The sequence below is a fragment of the Lagenorhynchus albirostris genome, chromosome 11, assembly GCF_949774975.1.
Source record: "Lagenorhynchus albirostris chromosome 11, mLagAlb1.1, whole genome shotgun sequence".
Lineage (NCBI taxonomy): Eukaryota > Metazoa > Chordata > Mammalia > Artiodactyla > Delphinidae > Lagenorhynchus > Lagenorhynchus albirostris.
This window is the reverse complement of record NC_083105.1, coordinates 82,374,401-82,401,553: the sequence shown is the minus strand read 5'-3', so window position 1 is coordinate 82,401,553 and position 27,153 is coordinate 82,374,401. Positions and strand designations below refer to the sequence as shown.

The window sequence follows — 27,153 nt, the reverse complement described above, 5'->3', positions numbered from 1 at the left end:
TTACATGCATGCCAAAATTTTGATATCTTGTACTTAGATCAAAATATTTTCTAATTTCCAAAAAAACTTTCTTTTTGTCTCATGGATTACTTATGTGTGTTGTTTAATTTCCAAACATTTAGAGATTTTCTTGTTGTCTCTTCGTTATTTATTTTAGTTTAATTCCATTATGTTCAGAGAACATAATTTGTATGACTGCAGTTCTTTTAAATTTGTTAAGGTTTGTTTTTTGATCCAGGATATACTCTATCCTAGTGAATGTCCCATGTGTACTTAAAAATAATATGTATTCTGCTGTTGTTGGTTATAGTGTTTTATAAATATCAATTCAGTCTACTTAGTTGACGGAGTTTGTTCATTTCTTCTATATCGTTGCTGATTTTCTCTGTACTAGTTCCATCAGTTACTGAGAAAGAAGTGTTGAAGATTTCAGCAGTAAGTGAGGGTATGTCTATTTATTTTTTTCAGTTTTTATTTGATTTTGAAGCTCCCTAGTTAGGTACATATACATTTAGGATTCTTATGTGTTCTTGGTGAGTTGGCCCTTTTATCAACTATGTATTGCCCCTCTTTTATCCCTGGTAATTTTCTTTTCTCTGAAGTCTAATTCATCTAGTATATTTTTTAAAATAAATTTATTTTTTAATTTTTGGCTGCGTTGGGTCTTTGTTGCTGTGCGTGGGTTTTCTCTAGCTGCAGCGAGCGGGGGCTACTTTTAGTTGTGGTGTGTGGACTTCTCTTGTGTAGCACGGGCGCTAGGTGTGCGGGCTTCAGTAGTTGTGGCATGCAGGCTCAGTAGTTGTGGCTCGTGGGCTCTAGAGCACAGGCTCAGTAGTTGTGGCGCATGGGCTTAGTTGCTCTGCAGCATGTGGGATCTTCCCGGACCAGGGCTTGAACCTGTGTCCCCTGCGTTGGCAGGTGGATTCTTAACCATTGCGCCACCAGGGAAGTCCCTCATCTAGTATTAATATAGCCACCAGCTCTCTTTTTTAAATATAATACCTTTTTTGAGATACAATTTCACATACCATAATATTCCATCATTTAATGTGTACAATTTGATGGGCTTTTTGTATATTCACAGAGTTGTGCAACCAGCACCACAATCGATTTTAGAATATTTTCTTCACTCCAAAAAGCTATGCCCATTAAGTCACTACCCATTCCCCTTATCTTCCCCCTCTCCCTTTGACCCTAGACAAATCACTAATCTACTTTCTGCCTATATGAATGTGCATCTTGTGGACATTTCATGTAAATGGAATCAAAATATGTGCTTTGTGACCAGCTTCTTTCACTTAGCATAATTTTTCAAGTTTCATCCATTTTGTAACTTATGTCAGTACATCATTCCTCTTTTTTGGGGGTCAAAAAATATTCACTGTATCACATTTTATTTATTCATTTTTCAGTTGTTGGACATTTGGGCTATTTCTACTTTGGAGCTATTATGAATAGTGTTGCTATGAACATTCATGTACAAATTTTCTGCAAGGACATGTTTTCATTTTCTTGGTGTGTACCTAGGAGGAGAATTGCTAGATCATGTGTTTAACCTTTTGAGGAACTGCCAGACTGGTTTCCAAAGTGGCTGCACCATTTTACATTCCAACCAGCAGTCCATGAAAGCTCCAAATTCTCTACATCCTAGCCAACACTTAACTATCTTCTTTATTATATAGCCAGCCTAGTAGATATGAAGTAGAATCTTGTTATTTTGATTTGCAGTTCCCTGATGGCTAATCATGTTGAGCACCTTTTCATGTACTTATTATTAGTACACTGGCTTTCTTTTGATTGGTGTTTATATAGTGTGTCTCTTTCCATCCTTTTACTTTTAACTTACCTATATCATATTTAAAGTGAGTTTCGTGTAGACAACATATAATTAGGTCCTGTTTTAAATCCTAATTAAAGAGCTAGATTATCAGACTGCGTGTTCTAATGTGTTTAGAACATTTATATTTAGTGTAGTTATTAATATATTTGTATTTAGATCCACCATCTTATTTGTTTTCTGTTTGTACCCTCAGTGTTTTGTTCCTTCCTTTCCCCTTTTTTCCTTCTTTTGGGTTATTAAAACTTTTTATTCATTTTAATTCATCTGTTATGATTTTAAGTCTTATCTCCATACTGCTTTTTTTAGGGATTTCTCTAGTATTACAACATATATGTTTGTTTACAATTGACATTTTATCATTTCAAGTGAGATGTTGAAACATTATAGTATAGGTCCATTTACCCTCCCCGTTTATGTTATAGTTATATATTACATCTACATAAATTGAAAATTCCATCACAAAAGTTATAGCTTTTGTTTTCAAATATCAGACATTTTAAAGCACTCAGAAAGAGAATAGTCTATTCTCTTTTTCAAGATATTTATGATTTCTCTTGCTCTTCCTTTATTCCTGATACTCTAAGTTCCCTTCTGCTATCATTTTGCTTCCCTCTGAAGAATTTCCTTTAGAACAAATCTACTAGAAGTGGATTCTCTTCTTCTTCATCTGAGAATGATTTTTATTTTACCTTCATATATGCAGGGTATTTTCACTGGATATAGAATTATGGGTTGAGCGTTCCATTCTTTAGCACTTTTAACTGGCCTTCCTGATTTCTTTTTTTTTTTTTTAGATGTTGGGGGTAGGAGTTTATTAATTAATTAATTTATTTTTGCTGTGTTGGGTCTTCATTTCTGTGCGAGGGCTTTCTCTAGTTGTGGCAAGTGGGGGCCACTCTTCATCACGGTGCGCGGGCCTCTCACTATCGCGGCCTCTTTTGTTGCGGAGCACAGGCTCCAGACGCGCAGGCTTGGTAGTTGTGGCTCACGGGCCTAGTTGCTCCGCGGCATGTGGGATCCTCCCAGACCAGGGCTCGAACCCATGTCCCCTGCATTAGCAGGCAGATTCTCAACCACTGCGCCACGAGGGAAGCCCCAGCCTTCCTGATTTCTGATGAAAAATCTATAGTCATTCAAAATGTTGGTTGTCTGTAAGTAATATGTTATTTTTCTCTGGCTGCTTTCAGGATTTTTCTTTGTCTTTCATTTTCAGAAATTTGATTATGATGTGTCTGAGCTTGGACCTTCTTGGATTTATCCTGTTTTGGGTTTGCTGAGGACTGAGAATGATACAAGCAGAAAGATTTCTGAGAAAGAGGCAAAGTGTTGCATAATTTAAATTCATGAATAACTGATCCAGTTAAATGTTTCTATTTTACCTGATTGACAAGGTAGAATATTCTTGGAAGGACACAAAATATAATAGTATATTAACTATTGTGAGTATTATGGCTTTTCAGTAGGGGACTTTTAAAATCTATACGTAACAAAAATAAATATGCTATTATTAATACATTGCTCATATATTTAGGAATGTTATGTAGTCCTAAACCATAGAGAGAGGCAACCCCATAAAATCCACTTGGAGATGTTCAAAACGTCCTTTAGGAATGGTTTTAGTCCTCGCTTCACCTTTACAGTTTTTCCGGATACATTTATTTACAAATAAGGTGTGTACTGGACCATATCCTCTGCCATCCAAGCAATTTTCCCATCAGTGTTTAATATTGTGGCTAATCTTTTTCTACTGGAATGAGTTAGTGTTCATTCAGGGTTTTGTCTGGTACTATCAGGTAGCCATCCTGATTATGTCAGCTCTTATACTCATGGGTTTTATAACCTGATCATCCCATGTTTCTTTCTGGAATTTGGAAGGCCAGATTTTGTGTGTCTGTGATGGAATCTTTGACTTCTCCGTGGATTTCTTATGATTTTATTGTTTTACATGAAACCCTTGCATAGGACTTTTAGTAAAAGTAATGTTTTTATAACTATGTACTTTAAAGTAGTTCGATAGTATCTGTAATATACGATACTAGCTTTAGAATCTTTTTTTTTTTTTACTGTGCATCTCTACCTTATTATTTTAGGTAGCATCAAGCCATCAAGTAGTTAATGTATTTGTTGTTTTTTAAAGGATATCGGAGGAACTTCCTTGCAGCATTTAAAAAAGTGAATTATTCCAAAAACAACTCAGCTACTAGTGTATGTATTTACTCTTTCATTTTAACGAGTTGCTCTATCTTAGAAGGCCACAGTTAAGTCATTTGATCAGTTTGGCTTCTGGTAAGAAATTGAATTTTATCAGCATGACTGAAGTGCCTGTTATGTATCAAGCCTGATGCACGTCACTTTTCATGTTTGATGTAAAACCCATTAACAAACAGTAAAGTCGGGATTTGGTGCTAGAGAGTTCAAAGTCTTTGCTTTGGGCTTGGACACTCCGTGAATTTTGGGAACACAGTCACGAGATTTTCTTCCAGTAGGCATGATTGTTGGAATAAGAGTTTTGTACCAGAAGATGGTAATATGAAGCAGAGAAAGTAACAACATTTCATAATTATTCCACTAGTAGATGATTTAGGGTGCTTTCATTTAGCAGTTGGGATTTACTACATATGGGAACATTAGGTATAAAGACCTAGGATAAACTCTGAAGGTGCTTTGACTAATTTAGTTGAGGCCTGTGATTGCTCTGAGGCAAGGAGGGTGAGCCTTAGCTACTGAATCAAAGCTTAGGATTTAATAGGCAGTGGGTCTTTGGTGCCATGTTGTCAAGTTGATACCCCCAGAACACAGCTTAACTTTTTCATATTCCTTTTTTTTTAAATATTTATTTATTTATTATTTATTTGGCTATGCAGGGTCTTTGTTGCAGCACACAGGGTCTTTGTTGCAGCATGCGGGATCTTTAGTTGTGGCATTGCGGGATCTAGTTCCCTGACCAGGGATTGAACCTGGGCCCCCTGCGTTGGGAGCATGGAGTCTTAACCACTGGACCACCAGGGAAGTCCCAACTCTTTCGTATTTCAAAAAGAAAGATTTATGATTATCTGGAAAGATTCCATCTAGTTTCAGGGCTCTGTAGATTCCTTCACCCAGAGAATTCTGGGAGCATGGCTTTTGGGGAGAGGGCAACTTATTGAATTACACACAGTATAGGTATTCTCATGTCTAGATCACCTATCATCTGATCATATATAGGAACTTTAGTGCATTTTATTTGGAAACGCATCCTATCTATTGTTTGTAGATGTCATGTTGTTACAAAGCATAAAGAGGTATTCTTCTCATAGTAGTCCCAACAGTATCATTTAACAATATCCTAGGTTGGAACCTAGGACTGTCAGAGGTTCCTCATACTTGTTCTATTAAATCAAGATAAACTTTACTTCTCTAAGATCTTTTATAACTTTCTCTAGACTTTGTTTTTTTTATTTCTTTCACCATCTATTACAACCAGTTATTTTTACTATAAGACAAATATTTTTTTCTCTTTTTAATTTTTTTTCCCCACAAATAACTTTAAAATTTTACTCTGAAGAATCTGCTGTTCTATAGTAGTGGGATTGATAGGAGCTATGGAGATATAGTAACTCCCACATAAATAGGAAAGCCATACTATTACCTATCTATAATTTTATTTTTTTATTATTTTTTTTTGCGGTATGCGGGCCTCTCACTGTTGTGGCCTCTCCCGTTGCGGAGCACAGGCTCTGGACGCGCAGGCTCAGCGGCCATGGCTCACGGGCCCAGCCTCTCCGCGGCATGTGGGATCTTCCCGGACCGGGGCACGAACCCGTGTCCCCTGCATCGGCAGGCGGACTCTCAACCACTGCGCCACCAGGGAAGCCCCTATCTATAATTTTAGATTATTCCCCTTGGAAGTTTAGAGGAAGGGCAAGGCATTATTGGAGACTAATATCTCCCTTGGAGCATCTTAGATAGATTTTGAATGGCTGTCCTTTTGTGTTTTAGCCAGTACAAGCCATTGGTTCCTTTAATTGCCCTTTTGCTTGTATTTTGAAGTACACTTATCTAAATCTCCTAGATATTAGAGGACAAATCTTTTGGTTGTTTTATCTAGAGAGACAGAAATTGTATTAGTTTCCAGCTTAATTCTTAAAGCTCTCTGGAAATGTCTAGTCATGAATATTTTCTAGATTGGCAGTTTTACATTTTAATTTATTTTGATTAAATCTTTTTATTCAGCTTTAAACCTGTTTATAATAACAGGACAGTATACCCTTTGCTTCAGCTGTTGGGTAAAACCAAGAATACTGTTTGAACGTTTTTTCATCTTTATTTAGTTTACAATTTTGAATCTTTGCTATATAACCTTAAATGAAAGCCTGCTAAAATGGCCTGATGTGTTTTCTTTCCTTCTTTTAAAATGTTACACAGTTGGGTTATTTAAATCTCTTTTGTACTTACTGCATTTTTCTCTGTCTGAGGGGCTAATAATTAACTGAACTATAGTTCAGTACAGTAGCATCTAACTGTCCTACATTCTGTAGCAAATTTCTGTCTTCCTAAACTTGATGAAAATCCTTCATTATAGCCCTTAACTTGGTTCTATACCTGAGTTTTAATTTAATATCTATAGACCTGGCTTCTGGCCTAGTAATTTTACAGTATAATTTTATTTTTTGAGAAAATCTTGAAGAAAGGGTAGCTTATATAGAAAGTAAGGTGACACTTAGTAGAAAGAGAAAAATTCAAGAATGATAAGTTTTAGAAGGTTAAAGTTTTTGAGAGACATTATTTTAAGACTAAAATTTTGTTTTGACGTCTCAGCTTGCCAGTTGAAGAAACTACAATAACTGTTGGCTGCTTCATGTTTTGCCTCCTAATTTTTTGAGCTCCTTTTATGCATATTAATTATTGATTTTAACACCTCAGAAGTTTCCCACAATGGCCAGTGTTGTTCTAAGTTAAAACTTTCTTTGCCATTCACTAAGGAAAGTGCAAGAGTTAGGATTATAATGCAATTTTGTATAAGAAGCCAAAGTTCCTCCAGAAGGAGGTTGACACTTGAGCATAGCATGACACATAGAGGCCACTTTGGCTGGTCAGTAGTGTGCATTTGTGAATGGTGTCTCAGGTCACCTGACCAAGCAGAGGCTAGGAAGGGTCTGTGGTCAGAGACCTGACAGTCATTGACTGCAGAATAAAGACTATTAAAGTGACCTTTTTCACAAATGACAAATGACTTGATAGGGTTTGCCCTTATGAAGAGCACAATTTCTGTATAACATAAAATATATCCATTGGATGTGTACTTTTTTTCCCCACTATAAATTCAGGGTGTTTTAAATACATTCTGATTATGTCTGCAAATCATACATGTATGATCGCACACACACACATATGTGTGTGTGTGTGTATATATATATGTAATTATATAATTATATATATTTACACGCATTGTATTTTTTGAATATTATAAATTCACTTTTGAGTTTGTTCTACCTTAACAGAATCAAAACCACAGATGTTCTTAGATGTTTTTTCTTCTGAGACAGTGAGCAATCCAGTAACAAATGTAGCTTAAGCATATCTGTGTTAACGTGAAACTAAAATAAGATGCTATGCCAGCTTTGTTTTGAATCTTGATTTTCATTTTTAATTATACATATTCCTTTAGAAATGAGTTGCACAATTGAGAAGGCACTTGCTGATGCTAAAGCCCTTGTTGAAAGACTGAGAGATCACGACGATGCAGCAGAATCTCTGATTGAGCAAACCACAGCTCTCAACAAGCGAGTAGAAGCTATGAAGCAGGTTTGATGTTTTTCCTTGCTGATTCCATTTTTAAAAAGCAGTCATTGATATTTATGTGTTGCTTGAATTGTAAACTTCTGCTTAATTAGTATTTTATTATTTTTTAATGTTCTCTAAAATTTAAAAGTAGCTTGACTTGTGTGTTTCAGTTTACTTTAGATTGAAATGTAATTTTGTCAAGTTCAACTGGCATGTATATATGTAGATATTCTAAAACATATAGACTTGATTACTTTTCTGACAGTGAGGCACATTTGAGTTTGGAAAATACATGAATTTTTTAGGTCTAGGTACATTTGACAAAGACCAGATAATATCTTTCACTATATAATTGACACATATTTTGCTCTGTCTCCTATTTTTATAATGTAGAAATATTTTTCTTTATAGGAGTATTTAGGTGACACTATTTAACAATAAAATAGTTTTTGAAAATGATGCAAAGCCATATCTGGTTTCCACCTTTTGCAGTTACTGCATTTGTACTTGCTACCTTATTTTTCATTTAATGCTGCCAGTTAAAGAAGAAATAAAAAGGACTTCACTTCTTGTTATCCTTACTGTTGTATATAAGAACTTTACAGTGAGCTACTATTTTAAGCCCTCTTTTGATAAAGAGTTGCAACTCTAAGAGAGTTATAAAATCTCTGATATTATGATGGAAATCACTGGAGGAAAATATATATTCATAGCTTACTCTCTAGAAATGCATCACCCCTTTTGTAAAAGGAAGCAACCCAGGGTTACTGCTTTTAACAAAGCTGCTGAAAATAGTGAAGGAAGTTTACTTATTTTGTTTTGCAACTCTGTTGCCCTAAGCACATTACATACGTCCCTGTCTACCTTGATTCATGCATTCCAGTGAACATATATATCTGGTATTGAGTTATAAAAAAGGGGGGTTGACAACCAGAGTTAAGAACCATACCATAAAGTTTACCCTTTTGAAGTGTGCAGGTCATTGGATTTTAGTATATTCACATGCTGTGCAACCATAATTACTATCTAGTTTGAGAACACTTCATTACCCCAAAAGCCCATATCCCTTAGTAGCTACTCCCTAGGTCTCCCTTTCCCTGGCCACTGGAAACTACAAATCTGTCTGTCTCCATGGATTTGCCTATTTTAGACATTTCATATGAATGGAATCATACAATATGTGGCTTTTTGTGACTTTTTTTAACGTAATGTTTTCAGGTTTCATCGATGTTGTAGCATGTATCAGTACTTGATTCCTTTTTATTGCTAAATAATCATTGTAAGGATACAGCACATTGTGTTTATCTGTTCATTGGTTGATGGACATTTGGATTGTTTCTATTTTTTGGCTATTATGTATAATACTGCTATGAATACTTGTTTGTAAGTTTCTATGTGGACATATGTTTTCAATTTTCTTGGGTATATACCTAGTTCAATTAGAATGGATGGGTCTTAAAAATCTATATTTAACTTTTAGAGCATCTGCCTGACTGTTTTCCAGAGCAGGCACATCATTTTACATTCCCATGAACAGTATATGAGAGTGATTTCTCCACATCCTCTCCAACACTTGTTATTACTTGCTTTTTGATTAAGCTCATCCTAGTCGTTGTGAAGTGGTATCTCCTTGTTACACTGAATTGTATTTCCTGAATGACTAATGATGTTAAGCATCTTTCATGTGTTTATTGGCCATTTGTGTATTTTCTTTAGAGAAATGTCTCTTCAAATCCTTTACCCATTTTTTTCCAGCTTTACTGAGGTATACTTGACATACAACATTGTGTAACTTTAAGGTGTACAATATATATTGATATATGTATATTTTGTGAAAAGATTACCTACCACAATGAGGTTAGTTAATACCTCCATCCCCTCACATAATTACCGTTCGTGTGTGTGTGTGTGTGTGTGTGTGTGTGTGTGTATACATTTAAGATGTGTTCTCTTGGCAACTTGCAAGTATATAATACAATATTGTTAACTCTAGACACCATGATGTACATTACATTCTCAGAACTTACTTGTTTGCCCATTTTTAAATTGAGTTATTTTTCCTTTTATTGAGTTGTATTGAGTTGAGTTGTAAGGGTTCTTTATCAAATATACATATGTGTGTGTGTGTGTGTGTGTGTGTGTGTGTGTGTGTGTGTGTGTGTATCAGATACATATTTTCAAATATTTTCTCTTTCATTTTAATAAAAATCTTTTCATTAGTATCAAGAAGAAATTCAAGAACTTAATGAAGTTGCAAGACATCGGCCACGGTCCACATTAGTTATGGGTATCCAACAAGAAAACAGACAAATCAGAGAATTGCAACAAGAGAACAAAGGCAAGCTATATTATCACTGTGTATACCAAATCAAAAGAGAACTTTAATCTGCAACTGTACTATCAACTTGGGACCAATTACTATTTTTTAAAATGGGAAAAAAGGGAATTTCCTGGTGGTCCAGCAGTTATGTCTCTGCACTTTCACTGTCATGGGCCCGGGTTCAGTACCTGCTTGGGGAACTAAGATTCCACAAGCTGTGCGGCATGGTCAATAAATAAATAAATTAAATTAAATGGGAAAATAGCCAGTTAAAGTTACTTTGTGACATTTCTAGTCCATTATGCCTAAATCGTAGTTATTGCTCTTTTTTTTTTAAACATCTTCATTGGAGTAAAATTGCTTTGCAATGTTGTGTTAGTTTCTGCTGTATAACAGTGAATCAGCTATACATATACGTATAACCCCATATCCCCTCCCTCTTGCATCTCATTCCCACCCTCCCTATCACACCCCTCTAGGTGGTCACAAAGCACTGGGCTCATCTCCCTCTGCTATGCAGCTGCTTCCTACTAGCTATCTATTTTGCATTTGGTAGTGTATATATGTCATTGCCACTCTCTCACTTCATCCCAGTTTACCCTTCCCCCTCCCCATGTCCTCAAGTCCATCCTCTACGTCTGCGTCTTTATTCCTGTCCTGCCCCTAGGTTAGTTGGAACCATTTTTTTTTTTTTTTTAGATTCCATACATATCTGCTAGGATACGGTATTTGTTTTTCTCTTTCTGACTTACTTCACTCTGTATGACAGACTCTAGGTCCATCCACCTCACTACAAATAGCTCAGTATCATTTCTTTTTATGGCTGAGTAATATTGCATTATATACATGTGCCACATCTTCTTTATCCATTCCTCTCTTGATGGACGTCTAGGCTGCTTCCATTGTCTGGCTATTGTAAACAGTGCTGCAATGAACACTAGGGTGCATGTGTCTTTTTGAATTATGGTTTTCTCTGGGTATGTGCCTAGTAGTGGGATTGCTGGGTCATATGGTAGTTCTATTTTTAGTTTTTTAAGGAACCTCCATATTGTTCTCCATAGTGGCTGTATCAATTTACATTCCCACCAACAGTGCAAGAGGATTCCTTTTCTCCAAACCCTCTCCAGCATTTATTGTTTGTAGATTTTTTGATGATGGCCATTCTGACTGGTGTGAGGTGATAGCATCCTTTCATGTGTTTGTTGGCAATCTGTATATCTTGTTTGGAGAAATGCCTATTTAGGTCCTCTGCCCATTTTTGGATTGGGTTGTTTATTTTTTTAATATTGAGCTGCGTGAACTGCTTGTACATTTTGGAGATTAATCCTTTGTCAGTTGCTTCATTTGCAAATATTTTCTCCCATTCTGAGGGTTGTCTTTTCATCTTGTTTATGGTTTCCTTTGCTGTGCAAAAGCTTTGAAGTTTCATTAGGTCCCATTTGTTTATTTTTATTTCCATTTCTCTAGGAGGTAGGTCAAAAAGGATCTTGCTGTGATTTATGTCATAGAGTGTTCAGCCTATGTTTTCCTCTAAGAGTTTTATAGTGTCTGGCCTTAAATTTAGGTCTTTAATCCATTTTGAGTTTATTTTTGTATATGGTGTTAGGGAGTGTTTTAATTTCATTCTTTTACATGTAGCTGTCCAGTTATCCCAGCACCACTTATTAAAGAGACTGTCTTTTCTCCATTGTATATTCTTGCCTCCTTTATCAAAGATAAGGTGACCATATGTGTGTGGGTTTACCTCTTGGCTTTCTATCCTGTTCCATTTATCTATATTTCTGTTTTTGTACCAGTACCATACTGTCTTGATTACTGTAGCTTTGTAGTATAGTCTGAAGTCTGGGAGCCTGATTCCTCCAGCTCCATTTTTCTTTCTCAAGATTGCTTTGGCTATTTGGGGTCTTTTGTGTTTCCATACAAATTGTGAAATTTTTTGTTCTCGTTCTGTGAAAAATGCCTTTGGTAGTTTGGTAGGGATTGCTTTGAATCTGTAGATAGCTTTGAGTAGTATGGTCATTATCACAATGTTGATTCTTCCAATACAGGAACATGGTATATCTTTCCATCTGTTTGTATCGTCTTTAATTTCTTTCATCAGTGTCTTGTTGTTTTCTGCATACAGGTCTTTTGTCTCCTTAGGTAGGTTTAGTCCTAGGTATTTTATTCTTTTTGTTGCAATGGTGAATGGGAGTGTTTCCTTAATTTCTGTTTCAGATTTTTCATCATTAGTGTATAGGAATGTAAGAGATTTCTGTGCATTAATTTTGTATCCTGCTACTTTATCACATTCATTGATTAGCTCTAGTAGTTTTCTGGTAGCATCTTTAGGATTCTCTCTGTATAATATCATGTCATCTGCAAACCATGACAGTTTTACTTCTTTTCTGATTTGGATTCCTTTTTCTTGTCTGATTGCTGTGGTTAAAACTTGCAAAACTATGTTGAATAATAGTGGTGAGAGTGAGCAACCTTGTCTTGTTCCTGATCTTAGTGGAAATGGTTTCAGTTTTTCACCATTGAGGACGATGTTGGCTGTGGGGTTATGGCCTTTATTATGTTGAGGTAAGTTCCCTCTATGCCTACTTTCTGGAGAATTTTTTTCATAAATGGGTGTTGAATTTTGCCAAAAGCTTTTTCTGCATCTGTTGAGATCATCATATGGTTTTTCTCCTTCAATTTGTTAATATGGTATATCACATTGATTTGAGTATATTGAAGAATCCTTACATTCCTGGGATAAACCCCACTTGATCATGGTGTATGATCCTTTTTAATATGCTGTTGGATTCTGTTTGCTAGTATTTGTTGAGGACTTTTGCATCTATGTTCATCAGTGATGTTGGCCTATAGTTTTCTTTTTTTGTGACATCTTTGTCTGGTTTTGGTATCAGGGTGATGCTGGCCTCGTAGAATGAGTTTAGGAGTGTTCCTCCCTCTGCTATATTTTGGAAGAGTTTGAGAAGGATAGGTGTTAGCTCTTCTCTAAATATTGGATAGAATTCGCCTGTGAAGCCATCTGGTCCTGGGCTTTTGTTTGTTGGAAGATTTTTAATCAGAGTTTCAATTTCAGTGCTTGTGATCTGTCTGTTTATATTTTCTATTTCTTCCTGGTTCAGTCTCGGAAGGGTGTGCTTTTTTAAGAATTTGTCCATTTCCTCCAGGTTGTCCATTTTATTGGCATAGAGTTGCTCGTAGTATCCTCTCATGATCCTTTGTATTTCTGCAGTGTCAGTTTTTACTTCTCCGTTTTCATTTCTAATTTTGTTGATTTGAGTCCTCTCCCTTTTTTTCTTGATGAGTCTGGCTAATGGTTTATCAATTTTATTTATCTTCTTTACGAACCAGCTTTTAGTTATATTGATCTCGCTATTGTTTCCTTCATTTCTTTTTCATTTATTTCTGATATGATCCGTATGATTTCTTTCCTTCTGCTAACTTTTGGGGGTTTTCTTGTTCTTCATTCTCTAATTGCTTTTGTTGTAAGGTTAGGTTGTTTATTTGAGATTTTTCTTGTTTCTTGAGGTAGGATTGTATTGCTGCAAACTTCCCTCTTAAAACTGGTTTTGCTGCATCCCATAGGTTTTTTGGTCATCATATTTTCATTGTCATTTGTTTCTAGGTAATTTTTAATTTCCTCTTTGATTTCTTTAGGGATCTCTTGGTCATTTATAGTGTATTGTTTGGCCCCCATGTGTTTGTATTTTTTACAGTTTTTTTCCTGTAATCAATATGTAGTCTCATAGTGTTATGGTCAGAAAAGATACTTGATATGACTTCAATTTTCTTAAATTTACCAAGGCTTCATTTGTGACCCTAGATATGGTCTAGGAGAATGTTCCATGAACACTTGAGAAGAACATGTATTCTGTTGTTTTTGGATGGAATGTCCTATAAATATCAATTAAGTCCATCTTGTTTAATGTATCATTTAAAGCTTGTGTTTCCTTATTTATTTTCATTTTGGATGATCTGTCCATTGGTGAAAGTGGGGTGTTAAAGTCCCCTACTATTATTGTGTTACTGTCGATTTCCCCTTTTATGGCTGTTAGCATTTGCCTAATGTATTGAGGTGCTCCTATGTTGGGTGCATAAATATTTACAGTTGTTACATCTTCTTCTTGGATTGATCCCTTGATCATTATGTGGTGTCCTTCTTTGTCTCTTGTAATAATCCTTATTTTAAAGTCTATTTTTTCTGATACGAGAATTGCTACTCCAGCTTTCTTATGATTTCCATTTGCATGGAATATCTTTTTCCATCCCCTCACTTTCAGTCTGTATCTGTCCCTAGGTCTGAAGTGGGTCTTTTGTAGACAGCATATATATGGGTCTTGTTTTTGTATACATTCAGCCAGTGTATGTCTTTTGGTTGCAGCATTTAATCCATTTACACTTAAGGTAATTATCGATATGTGTGTTCCTATTCCCATTTTCTTAAATGTTTTGGGTTTGTTATTGGAGGTCTTTTCCTTCTCTTGTGTTTCCTGCCTAGAGAAGTTCCTTTAGCATTTGTTGTAAAGCTGGTTTGGTAGTGCTGAATTCTCTTAGCTTTTGCTTGTCTGTAAAGGTTTTAAGTTCTTCTTTGAATCTGAATGAGATCCTTACTGGGTAGAGTAATCTTGGTTGTAGGTTTTTCCCTTTCATCAGTTCAAATATGTCCTACCACTCCCTTCTGGCTTGCAGAGTTTCTGCTGAAGGATCAGCTGTTAACCTTATGGGGATTCCCTTGTATGTTATTTGTTGCCTTTCCCTTGTTGCTTTTAATATTTTTTCTTTGTATTTATTTTTTGATAGTTTGATTGATATGTGTCTTGGCGTGTTTCTTCTTGGATTTATCCTGTATGGGACTCTCTGCACTTCCTGGTCTTGATTGACTATTTCCTTTCCTATGTTAGGAAAGTTTTCAGCTATAGTCTCTTCAAATCTTTTCTCAGACCCTTTCTTTTTCTCTTTTTCTTCTGGGACCCCTATAATTTGAATGTTGGTGTGTTTAATGTTGTCCCAGAGGTCTCTGAGATTGTCCTCAATTCTTTTCATTCTTTTTTCTTTATTCTGCTCTGCAGTAGTTATTTCCACTATTTTATTTTCCAGGTCACTTATCCGTTCTGTCTCAGTTATTCTGCTCTTGATTCCTTCTAGAGAATTTTTAATTTCATTTATTGTGTTGTTCATCATTGTTTGTTTGCTCTTTAGTTCTTCTAGTCCGTGTTAAACGTTTCTTGTATTTTCTCCATTCTGTTTCCAAGATTTTGGATCATGTTTGCTATCAAAACTCTGAATTCTTTTTCAGGTAGACTGCCTATTTCCTCTTCATTTGTTAGGTCTGGTGGGTTTTTACCTTGCTCCTTCTGCTGCTGCATATTTCTCTGTCTTCTCATTTTGTTTAACTTTGGGGTCTCCTTTTCGCAGGCTGCAGGTTCATAGTTCCTGTTGTTTCTGGTGTCTTCCCCCTGTGGGTGAGGTTGGTTCCGTGGTTGTGTAGGCTTCCTGGTGGAGGGGACTGGTTCCTGTGTTCTGGTGGGTGGGGCTGGATCTTATCTTTCTGGTGGGCAGGGCCACATCTGGTGGTGTGTTTTGGGATGTCTGTGAACTTAGTATGATTTTAGGCAGCCTCTCTCCTAATGGGTGGGGTTGTGTTCCTGTCTTGCTAGTTGTTTGGCATGGGGCGTGCAGCACTGGAGCTTGCTGGCTGTTGGGTGGAGCTGGGTCTTAGCGTTGAGATTGGAGATCTCTGGGAGAGCTCTCGCCAATTGATATTACATGCGGCTGGGAGGTCTCTGGTGGTCCAGTGTCCTGAACTCAGCTCTCCCAGCTGAACTCAGCTCTCCCACCTGACACCAGGACCAAGCTCCAAGACCCTGTCAACCACACGGCTGCTGTATTACTTAGGGTTCCACTAGGAAACAGCATGCTTAGCTGGGACTTTGAGGAAAAGGCAGTGAAGGCACTATTTCAGGAATGTGGAAGGAAACAACAAGGAATGTTGAGGCACCCATGGACTAGCAGCCATACCTACACATTTCCTGACTCACTCCATCTTCACTTCTTCTCCATTCTTGCTGCTATCACACATCTATTTTTTGTTTCTGCTGGGTCACACATCACTCTTTTTACAGTTGAATTTTATTAAATTGGAGAAATATTTTATCCTTTGCAGAGTCTCAGTTTCTCCATCCAGATGATGGAATGGATAATATCCTCTTCTCAGATTTGGATGAGGATTAAGATAGCATATTTTTAATGGACCTGACACTCTACATCTCCTCCCTTGTATCAGCCAGTACTCTCAGTACTAAGTAATAAAACTATTTTAGCTTAGCTATGAAAGGCAATTTCATTTGTGCTATGTGACTCAAGCGTGGAAGACAGAGGTGCACGGTGCTAGCTGGAAGCCAGGCAGAAGCCTGAAGTCAGATTGCTCCCATGTGAAGTTAGTTGGAGCCCATGCAGAACCAGAACCACAGACAGCTGAGGGCAAAAGGCTCTGATGTGGTGATTAAGAGGCGTGTGATCAAGGTAGCTCCCCAGATAGAGAGGATATTTATTGCTCTTTATCCTTTCCTACATATGAATGTCTACCTTACTTGGATCTTAGACTCTCACCCTCAGTATCCAGCTTGCACCATTGTCATTACCTATGAAATAACTCAGTTTCATTCTCGGCAGTCCCACCACTTTGGCCCACAACTTAGGTGTTCATAGTCTCTTGCCTGAACTGTCCTCATTGGTCTCCCTGATTTCAGTGTGTTTTCCCTCCAGTCCATCTTCAACACAGGCATCAGATTGATTTTTCAAAAATATATCTGATTATGTTATTCTTTTGCTTGAGAACCTTCACTGTGTACTATTTTCTTATCCACCGTCCTTCAAAGTCGACTCCAAGCCTTCTTTTTTGTATTCTTCCCATACTTCTCTTCTCCGTGAAACCTTTGCTCTTGTCACCCTGAACGATTTCCCAAACACACCATCCAGTTTCATGCCTCCCTGCTTAGAATGCCCTGTCGTTTATTTTTCATTTCAAGGAATGCAAGTTGATCTCAATACCATACTTCTGTGAAGCTTTCAGCAATTTTTCCTCACAGACTTTCTGTATGTATTTGGATAGAGCTCCACTCTACACTTACCACATTGTATTTTAATTATTTATGTTTTGTTTTCTCCACTAGACTCTGAGCTTTATGGCCTTTTGGTATTCCTAATATAGAGCATGATCTGATACTTAATCCCTGTTCAGTAAATATTTGTTAAAATGATTTCTCAAAAACTGAGTTTAAAATGGTCATTTTGAGAACTAATAAAGGACTCCATTTGGTATCATTTCTTTCTTTTTTTTTTTTTTTTTTGCTGTACGCGGGCCTCTCACTGTTGTGGCCTCTCCCGTTGTGGAGCACAGGCTCTGGACGCACAGGCTCAGCAGCCATGGCTCATGGGCCCAGCCGCTCCGTGGCATGTGGAATCTTCCTGGACCGGGGCACGAACCCGTGTCCCCTGCATTGGCAGGTGGACTCTGAACCACTGTGCCACCAGGGAAGCCCCAGTATCCTTTATTTCTATGTGGCTAGATTTTTGTACCTCATATTTTCTTTTTAAAATACCCCCTTTATAAATTGCTTTTTTGATTAATGTGGAAGAGAATACTTTGTACACCCTGAACTCAAATTTGAATAAAATATACTGTTGTTTTTGATAGAATTACGTACATCCCTGGAAGAACATCAGTCTGCCTTGGAACTTATAATGAGCAAGTATCGAGAGCAAATGTTTAGATTGCTAATGGCTAGCAAAAAAGATGATCCAGGGATAATAATGAAGTTAAAAGAGCAGCACACCAAGGTAATCCTTTCTGTAAATATAATTTGAAATAGAAAAGGAGGACAATTGGTTAACTTGTGTTCAGATTTTTTAAAAAAATCATAGGAATCTTACTTACATGATATTGAATACTTCTCTTTTTGACATTTTCTTCTTATTTTTTTCATGTTATGTGTCATTTTCTGTTTGATTTACTCTTCTAACTCCCATTCTTCCCTAGTAGCTTTAATATATATTAAAAAATAAACTTTATTTGGGAAATAAAGGTAAGTCTGTTCAATTCAAAATTATTTTTATAAGGTTATCTGCTTGTAAGAAATACTTCTTTTAATTTGTGTATTGATATCTCTTGCAAAAATGAAAATTAAATGCTTAAAACTTTTTTAAAAATCTGAAAACAGCTAAAGGTAGATTTGTTTTTCTTAAGACTATTTTCTGAATGAGGTTAATTCATCCAGACTATAGATACTCCTGATTATTAATGGTAGTGCCATGGTGGGGGGAGAAGACATATATATGTCAAATATATGTATAGATTTATGTATATATAAAATACATTGCCTCCCCAACCCCCTCCTCCATCACATATCACTTAATATCATTTCTAGAGACAGAGCTGAACTAATAGAAATTAGTGTTTTTCCTGCTGTTCATCGTACTCATTCTGATCCCTGTGTTTACTAGCACCTGTTTTGAAAACAGGTAGAATAGTCCTTTTCCGTTTATGTTTTATTTTAAACTGATTTTTAACTGCTGGTGTGAAATAAAAATATTAGAATAGATTGTGACTACTAGGCCATTATCTGTATTGGATAATGGTGAACTAACTATTAGTTATAACTAATATTATTTAAGAAATATTCATATAACATTTTTATCTTTCTCAATTATTGAAACACTTTTTAGATTCCTTAAAATGTTATATTTCTTCCATCTTGGTGCTTGTAGGTATTTTAAAATTATTAATTCTATTAAAATTAAATACCTAGTGAATTGCTTTAATATGTAAATTCAACTCTACATATTAAGGAAGTTAGTAATCGACAGCTCTTGTGTCAAATAGTAAAACAGTAAAAATAAATGTGGCTTTAATATTATCTAATTATGTTATTCATCTCCTATCCAAAAAGAAACCTTGGATAGTTAAATGGCAATCTTTTGACTATAAACTGTATCTATTGTTAATGAGATCATTATAAAAAGTTTAATTTTAAATATATAATTTAAGAGGTTTTTTTAAGGTACAAATATGAACTGACTTAAAATTATTGGTAAGATAAGTATAATCTTGAGACATTCCAAAAGGCCCTTATGTTTAACAACTTAGATTTTTTTAAGATCTAAAGAGAATGCTCTGGCAAACTAGTGCTTAAGAATAAGGTACTGACGCTAGCTAGTCTCTTGTGGTAGCAGCTATGTCAGAAGCAAATGTTTTCTGAAACACATTAGATTTTACCACTCATCACAGCTGTTTTATTAATTAGCAAAGTTAAACATTCTTAAGATAGCTGTAAATCATCCTTTTTCAATTATGTCAATTGAATTCTTCATCTAAGTGCTGATTCTTGCCTTCCATGAAATGACAGTTCAGTTACTTGTTATTAATTCTAACTAATACATATTAATGTTTGTGATTTTGATTTTTCCCAAAAAGGAGACACTTTGATTCAAACAGATATTTATTAACAAAAAGGAGACACTTTGATTCAAACAGATATTTATTAACACTTGCACTGGCTTAGTTATTATTAATAATAAGATGAATGAATAAGTTTATTACTCTACCATAGAAGCTTTCAGTGTATTGGGAGATACGGACACAAACATGATTATCTAATATAAGGTAGGATGTGATGAATCCTAAAATAGAGATCTGAATTATTACTGGAATACTAGAGGAAGCAAGGTTAGTTCTCATGAGGAGAATCTGGGAAAGTGGCAAGGAAAGGTAGCAAATCCATCTAAATCTAGCCTTGAATTAATTATTGGAGTCAACAAGCAGAAGTGGGTGAGCAGAGAAACTTGTATGATAAATATGAGCTTCCAAGATATGTTTAGGTACTAGTGCTCTGATATGCCTAAGCACAAAAATAATTTTATAACACATTTAGGGCTAATAAACAAAGTTACACGTAACAGCATTTTGGAGTAAGAGAACCTTTTGAGACTAGTGTAACATAGAATTTTGTCCTCACCTGGAAGTTTTTGAGCACACATTTAAAAACCAATAAAAAGTTTGAGGAGAACTCATTTTCATTCAAATACTCATTTTTACATTATTTTTGAACTGCTACCTTTTTGGAAATCTTAAAAAAACAAACATTTCAAACAGTTGGCTAACACGCATGAACTAACACTCATTCAGTTTTTAAATTACGGATAATATCCGTATTAACATTATAATGACTCTGTACTACAGATTGACATGGTGCATCGTAACAACTCCGAAGGATTCTTCCTTGATGCATCTCGACACATCCTTGAAGCACCTCAACATGGACTGCAGAGGAGGCACTTGGAAGCAAATCAGAATGTACACTAAATAAAACAGTCAGCTTTTGGGGTGTGGCTGGAAGGGGGGTCCATTTAAAAAGTTCTTTTACATTGAATTCTCCTCCCAAATTAAATCAGCAAATAAATGAAATTGCTTTTAAAAACGCTGTGCTTTTCATAGCCTTGCAAAAGTATTCAGTGTAGAAACTTTAAGTCTGTCATCAATTCTCTGTGTATTGTATTATACATAGCCTGTTAGATAATTGCAGGCTTTAAAGGTTCTTTGGGCCAGCCTTTCATGTTATTGTTCTTGTTAGCTATAGATGCAAAATTTTAGTAAGTTTCAAACGGTCATCCTCTTGCTGGACATCAAAGATGTTTTCTTGGTAATAATTTTAATCTGATTTTCTAAAAATTTTGTTCAATCAAACTATTGAACTGTGTTAATTCAGATTTTTGATAGTTATAGTCCTTTAGTTTGAGTTCACAGTAAAATTGCCTTTGTTTAGGTGTTACTAAGTATAGCAGTATACCCTCTCCATTGTGTCTATTGTGTTTTAACTGCCTTTTTTTTCTTGAAAGGCATTTCAAGACAGTGCAAGGTTTATGTTGCTAGCACTTCTTGCCTTTAAGACAGTTTTGAAAGCACAGGTCTTGCCTTCTTGTGCCTATTAAGAGATCCATGACACTTCCCTGAAGATTTTATTGTAATAAGTGAACCACCCAGGAACCAGACCTATAAAAATGCACTTCTGTTTGAAGTATTGGGGTTTTTTTCTTACGATGATTGTATTAAAACAGACTGTCCTGAAAAAATTAGTAGTTTCTTGTCTTCTTTCGTTTTAAAGGCAAGTAATTATCTGCTTCCTTGTAGTCGTTTAACCTAGGTCAGTGCCATAAGACACCAAATCATAAACTGAGAAAGCTGTTGGTATTCAAAATTTTTACTCGTTACCCTTATTCAGTTTGCTGCTGCAGTTATCTATACTTAACTTGGGTTTAAACATTAGGCTCCCTTTACAGTGGGAGGGATTGTAATCATTTTTTTTTAACTACTACAGAATACGACAGATGTTTGTCTTGATATCATTCTTGCTATCATAATCTAATCCAGAGCTGTCCAATAGAACTTTCTGCAGTGATGGAAATGTTCTTTATGCTGTTCAGTATGGAAGCCACCAGCCACATGTGGCTATTAAGTACTTGATGTGTGACTAGTGCGACCTGAGGGGCTGAATTGTTAATTTCTTAAAATTGTATTTGACTTCAAGTACTTTAAATTTAAATAGTGCCATAGTGGACAGCGTAATCTTTTATTTTGACTTCTTCCTGTGTACCAGCTTTTTATAGATTGTGTTAAAATAATATAAGGATCTGTATTTTTGTTGGTTAAGAAGATATTAAATGTGTGGTTTGCTAAAGATATTCCTATTCTCTATTCCTTCCATAGTTTACTAGTTTTGTAGGTTTTGGGGGGTCTTGTTCAAATACTTTTTACAGAGTATATACAACTATTTAAGAGACAGTGTTTATTTGGGGAGCTATTAACTTTTATATTTAAGTTTTGTCCTTAGTATAATAAAATGACCCTCAATTGCTAGTGAACAATGGTCTGTAGAACTTGTTCATTTAAAAAAGTATTATTCTCATGTTTGTTGATTATAAACCTTTTATCTGTCTGTTTCATTGACTGTAAGCTCCTTGAAATCAGGGAACATTTCTTAACAGGCTTCATATTCCTGTCACCTAGCACAGTGCCTGGCTCATCATAGGTATGCAAAAAAGAATAAGAGAATGAGATTGGAAGAAATTTATGCTACTTGCTGTGCCAAACAAATGTGGATGTCTATTTTATACTAAAATTATATTTTGAACAGTTTGCGAAGGCCAGTTAATATTCAATACTTTAAAGAAGAACTCTGTTCATTTTACTCAATACTTATTATCTATTATGTACCTAACATTAAATAGTAGGCAAATATAAGCAATGTACAGTTCCTGCTCTCAATGAGGATTATAATCTAGAAGAGGTTCTGGATTGAATTGAGATGAATTTTTAGGCATGGAAAATACAGAAAATATTTTTAAATCATGAAGACTTCAGTGAGGAAAAGAGATTGAATGCTTATCTTTCCCATTACTTTGGTCAATGGGTATGTAGGTGCAGAAAAGAAAGTTGCTGATCATTTGTGGTGAGAGGAATGTGAAATGAGTATTTTTCCTGTTTACGGGTTTAGATATGCTGTGCTGCTTATCCTTAATCCTAGTCCTAACAGAAATCTGACTTCAAAAGCACATTCATGGTCAGTCAACTTTCTTGTAAATATGTTTGATATATTACATTTATGTTAAATGGCAATGTAAAGATATTACATTCATATTAAGTGGCAATGCAGATTTTATAAAAAGGGGAGGATCCAAAAATTTTAAAAAAGTATTTCACTGATTCACAACTTCCATCTCTTTTTTTTCAGGAATTACAAGCACATGTTGACCAGATAACTGAAATGGCAGCAGTAATGAGGAAAGCCATTGAAATCGATGAGCAACAGGGTTGCAGGGAACAGGAACGAATATTTCAACTTGAGGTAAGTTTTAAATTGCACATGTAGGTGAAAACTGTCTATACAAAGATTTATGCCAGAAAATATATCCCACTTTAAAATATATACTTTCTGGGGACTTCCCTGGCGGTCCAGTGGTTAAGACTTCACCTTCCATGCAGGGGGTGCGGGTTTGATCCCTGGTCAGGGAGCTAAGATCCCACATGCCTCGTGGCCAAAAGAACCAAAACATAAAAAAAAACAGAAGCAATATTGTAACAAATTCAATAAAGACCTTAAAAATGGTCCCAAAAAAATCTTAAAAAAATAATATATGTATATATATACACACACACTTTCTGGGATACTAGTAATGTTCTTTTTCCTAATCTGGATACTGGTTATATGGGTGTATAATGCAAGACCATTTATATAGTAATGCAAGAGTCTAGGATCAATAGTAAACTTATACCAGTAATTGAGAAAATTGATTTTTTTTTTATCCTGTGTCTCTTCTGTTATTAGGTGAATATACTTCTTCAGCTTAGTAATTTTTTTTAATATCTTTATTTTATTAGAGGTGACAGTGATGCAGGGAGAAATGTTTTCAGTCCACAAATCATATTCTTTGGCCACTTGTATTTTTCTGGGGAATATAAAAGCTTTTATCGCATCTGTCCTTTATTTTGTGGTAGCAGAAGCACAAGTCATTGTTGAATAACTGAAATCAGTAGAGTAGACCTTTATACTTTTAAAACCTTTCTTTTGAAATCATGGTGGAGAAATTGGTTATAGAGGGCCAAAAATGATTCTCTAAGTGTACAAAGTTCTCTCATTCTTTATAACAAAGGTAAGCAAACTTTTTCAGTAAAAGGCCAGATAGTAAATCTTTTAAGCTTTGCAAACAGGCAGTCTCTGTTGTAGCTACTCACCTCTGGCATTGTAATGAAAAAGCAGCTATACACACAAAAAATAAGATTGGACTCAACTGTGTTCCAGTAAAGTTTAATTTACAATAACAGGCCTCACTCAAGCCAGGCCATAGTTTGCTGATCTCTGCTTTATTTATACCATTGAAACTTAGAAAGTAAGACCAAAAGACAAAGCAGTAGAGAATAACTTATGAGAGTTATTTGTAAATGTCTAAAAATTTCTTGCAGTAACTAATCTAGAAGGAAAGGGCAAAGGCAAAGTTGTTTACCAGTGCTAGATTTGGTCACTTAACTTTCCTTCTAAGAAATATCACAATCTATTCAGCCAGCCCTGCTGCTGTTAAATTCCAGTGAGGGAAGCAAACCAGGCCTTGCCCTGCATTCCATGCTATCATGGAAATAATCAAATTACTAAAGTACTGAGAGCTTTTAGCCCCAGGGTATTATTCAGACTTTCTGAGTTTACACAAATATAAATCTAGGTGTTATTTTCTTACTGTGATTTTCTATACTGTGATTATAAAATAGGGCTGTTTCTGAGGTTCTGTCTACAGTTACAGCTGCATAAATAAAAAGGCTTTTCAGTGGTGGAAGACATTGAACACATGATTCCTACCTCTTTAAAAAAGTGTTCCGTGGATTCAAGTTGTCAACTTCAGCTGCATATATCATTGAATACATTTCTGCCAATTACAGTACTTGCTTTTTATTTATCATACCTTCATGTGTTTGGCTTTTCTTAAGATATGTTTGTACTCTTGTAGCCACCTCGGTGACTGCTTCTTTGTTTTTGTGCTTTCTTATAGCAAGAAAATAAAGGCTTGAGAGAGATCCTTCAAATAACTCGAGAATCATTTTTGAATCTTAGAAAAGATGATGTGTCGGAAAGTACATCTTTATCAGCATTAGTGACCAATAGTGACCTGAGTCTGAGGAAGAGCTGAAGAGCTTTTAAGTCTGTGAATGAATTAACAGAAAAATCCATCTCAAGCTGCCCTTTGTTTTATTTTTTATAATATGTACAGTGCACTGGCAATGACATTTTTAAAAGACAGCAACAAGAAAATGCATAGTTAATGGTCATAGACGTTATTCCAAACTATAATTGAAAAATAGAAACTAAGCCTTTGTTAATTGGTGAACAAGTTAAAGATTTTCACAGTGACTGCTGAATGTATCAAGAGCTTTCAGCAGTGCTGCTGGCTTTCTGGTTGACACTTGGATAAACATGAATATGCCCGACAAGTGTCTGGGAATTAATAGAAACATCCCAATTTTAAAATACAAATTTTGCCACAGTATTGTGAATGGAAAATCGTCATACTAAATTATATCCTCCCTGTATGGTGAAAGTTAGCAAGTAGCTTATGTACCATGAGACTTCAGCTTTAATGATTGCCTGTCTACCTTCTCATTAATTTAAATTTTTGTCAAAGAAAGTTCAGTTTGAAAGACTTAGGAATGTTTTATATGCACCATAAATAAAAGAGGTAATTTAATTTTAGCTAATTTATCCTAATTAATACTAACAGTTGTCCATGATTTGCTTAAGTATATGAAATATTTCAGGAATGAAAGAGAAGGAATACTACTTTCTAAGAAAGAAGAGCTTATAAGAGACATATTTAGTAGGTTAAACTACTTCTTTGAAAGAATAAGTTTTGGTTCTAAATCAGTAATGGAGATGAGATTTTTCTCTTCTCTGTTTGATCTTTAAGGATATTATGTAGTTCATTTAGCTAACAGTTGAAATGTTTGATATAGCAAGATAAGTATGGTAATTTCAAAGTAAATTGGGAATTCCTCTGCCTCAAAACCTTTTTTTTTTCCTTAAGTAATTATGCTTAAGACATATAGAAACAGTAAGTTAAAATTTAAAAAAAATTTTTTTCTAGATCTATTCTTAAGTTCCATCTGGTTCTCATAACCTACAAGATGTTTCTTGTAACCTTTCAGTCAAAGGGCTAGGGGGTGGTGAGGGGGAAATCTGGATTTATAAGTATTTGTTTTATTTTTTACAGAATATATATCCAGTATATAAATTTTTAAAAGCTGCTAGAAATAGAAATGTGCTTTAACATCAGTTGAAATCTAAATTTTTCATGTTTTGTCGTGATTATAGAAGAAAAGGTAAGAGTGTCAAATATGATTATTAAATATACTGTACTCACATTAAATATATATTAAAAATAGCACAGTAGAAAATTCTACTTTGGAGTATATAATTTGTTAAAGTAATATTTACATGGTAACTTTTATGTATAATTTCATATATTGGTAAAATTCAAAACTACTTTTCACTTCGGAATTTTTTATCTTAAGTTTGGGGAAAGGGGGGTTGATGGGACTGATTGAATAGAAAAGGGCTAATGGCCCAAACATTAAATAGATTTCTTTTCTCATTCAGAGGCCTTAATTGTTATTTGGTAAACAAGTGACAGTTTTTATTTTTCAACTTTTCTGTTGGTTTTGGGGAAAGTATCCTTTAGTTTGATGCCACATTCATTCATAGAGTTTTTATCCCAAGTCAGAATTGAAATAAGCTACACAATTGAGAGTAAGTCTGAGGCAATTCATTGGGGCAGCTCTATTATAAAACATTACTTGATAAATAATTATTTTTATAAACAGATAAGTTGAGTTAATTTATTCTTGGTCTTCTTACTTGGATATTATTTTAAGAACTTGGTGTTTAAAGACATTTATGTTATTAAATAGCAAGTGTTCTAGCCCATACTTTTTTTTTTTAAGCAGAACCTTAAAATTTATGTCTGAGAATATGTACTACTAGGAACCTATTTTATCAATAAAGATGAGCGATTAAAATTGGTATGGTCTCCAAGTTTATTTTTTCTTACCAGAAACTTAGTACTTAGGAACAGCTTCTATCTGTATTTCTTAGGAATTGGCCAGCAACTTATTGCTGACTTGGCAGACCTTTTGATCATCTGTGGTGCGTTTAATAGTGTCCCCCAGAAGTATGCCCAGGTCCTAACCTGTTGTACGTGTGGATGAGAGCATACTTGCAGATAGAGTCTTTGCAGATTTAAGGATCTCAGGATAAGATCAGCCTGGATTTAGTATGGGCCCCAAATCCAATGACTGTTGTCCTTATAGGAGAGGGGGAGATTTGAATCACACAAGGAGAAAGTCATGTGAAGACAGAGGCAGAGGGTTTTGCAAATCAAGAGCCCTAAGGTTTATGTGGGGCCATCAGAAGCTAGGAGAGATGCATGGAGTGACCTCGGCTCCCTCAGAGCCTCCAGGAGGGACCAACCCTGCTCGATTTCAGACTTCTGGTCTGTCAAACCAAAGGCTGATGTGAGAGCAAGTGAATGAATTTCTCAAATACTAACTTCCCCTAGAATATGTTCATTTTAAGACCTACCTCAGTGATTATAAGGTTTTTGTTCCTAGCTCATGCAGACTCTAGCATGTATAGAATAC

General features: G+C 35.4%; 1 protein-coding gene across 9 annotated transcripts in view; it reads left to right on the top strand.

The window, feature by feature from the left end:
- Window positions 1-26,536, top strand: part of FGFR1OP2 (FGFR1 oncogene partner 2) — a 32,776-nt gene extending 6,240 nt beyond the window's left edge. The window contains exons 2-9 of one of the 9 annotated variants that reach the window (XM_060166686.1): window positions 3,054-3,279; window positions 3,978-4,045; window positions 7,488-7,624; window positions 9,824-9,941; window positions 17,617-17,759; window positions 20,158-20,271; window positions 22,706-22,819; window positions 24,513-26,536. In XM_060166686.1, the coding sequence (XP_060022669.1) occupies window positions 7,490-7,624; window positions 9,824-9,941; window positions 17,617-17,759; window positions 20,158-20,271; window positions 22,706-22,819; window positions 24,513-24,650 (762 nt within the window). In that variant the 5' untranslated portion in view covers window positions 3,054-3,279; window positions 3,978-4,045; window positions 7,488-7,489 and the 3' untranslated portion in view covers window positions 24,651-26,536. Of the gene's footprint in view, window positions 1-3,053; window positions 3,280-3,977; window positions 4,046-7,487; window positions 7,625-9,823; window positions 9,942-17,616; window positions 17,760-20,157; window positions 20,618-22,403; window positions 22,425-22,705; window positions 22,820-24,512 lie in introns of those variants that run through there. The other 8 variants (XM_060166688.1, XM_060166687.1, XM_060166685.1 and 5 more) reach the window with 8 other exon arrangements.
- The last annotated feature ends 617 nt before the right edge of the window (window positions 26,537-27,153 follow it).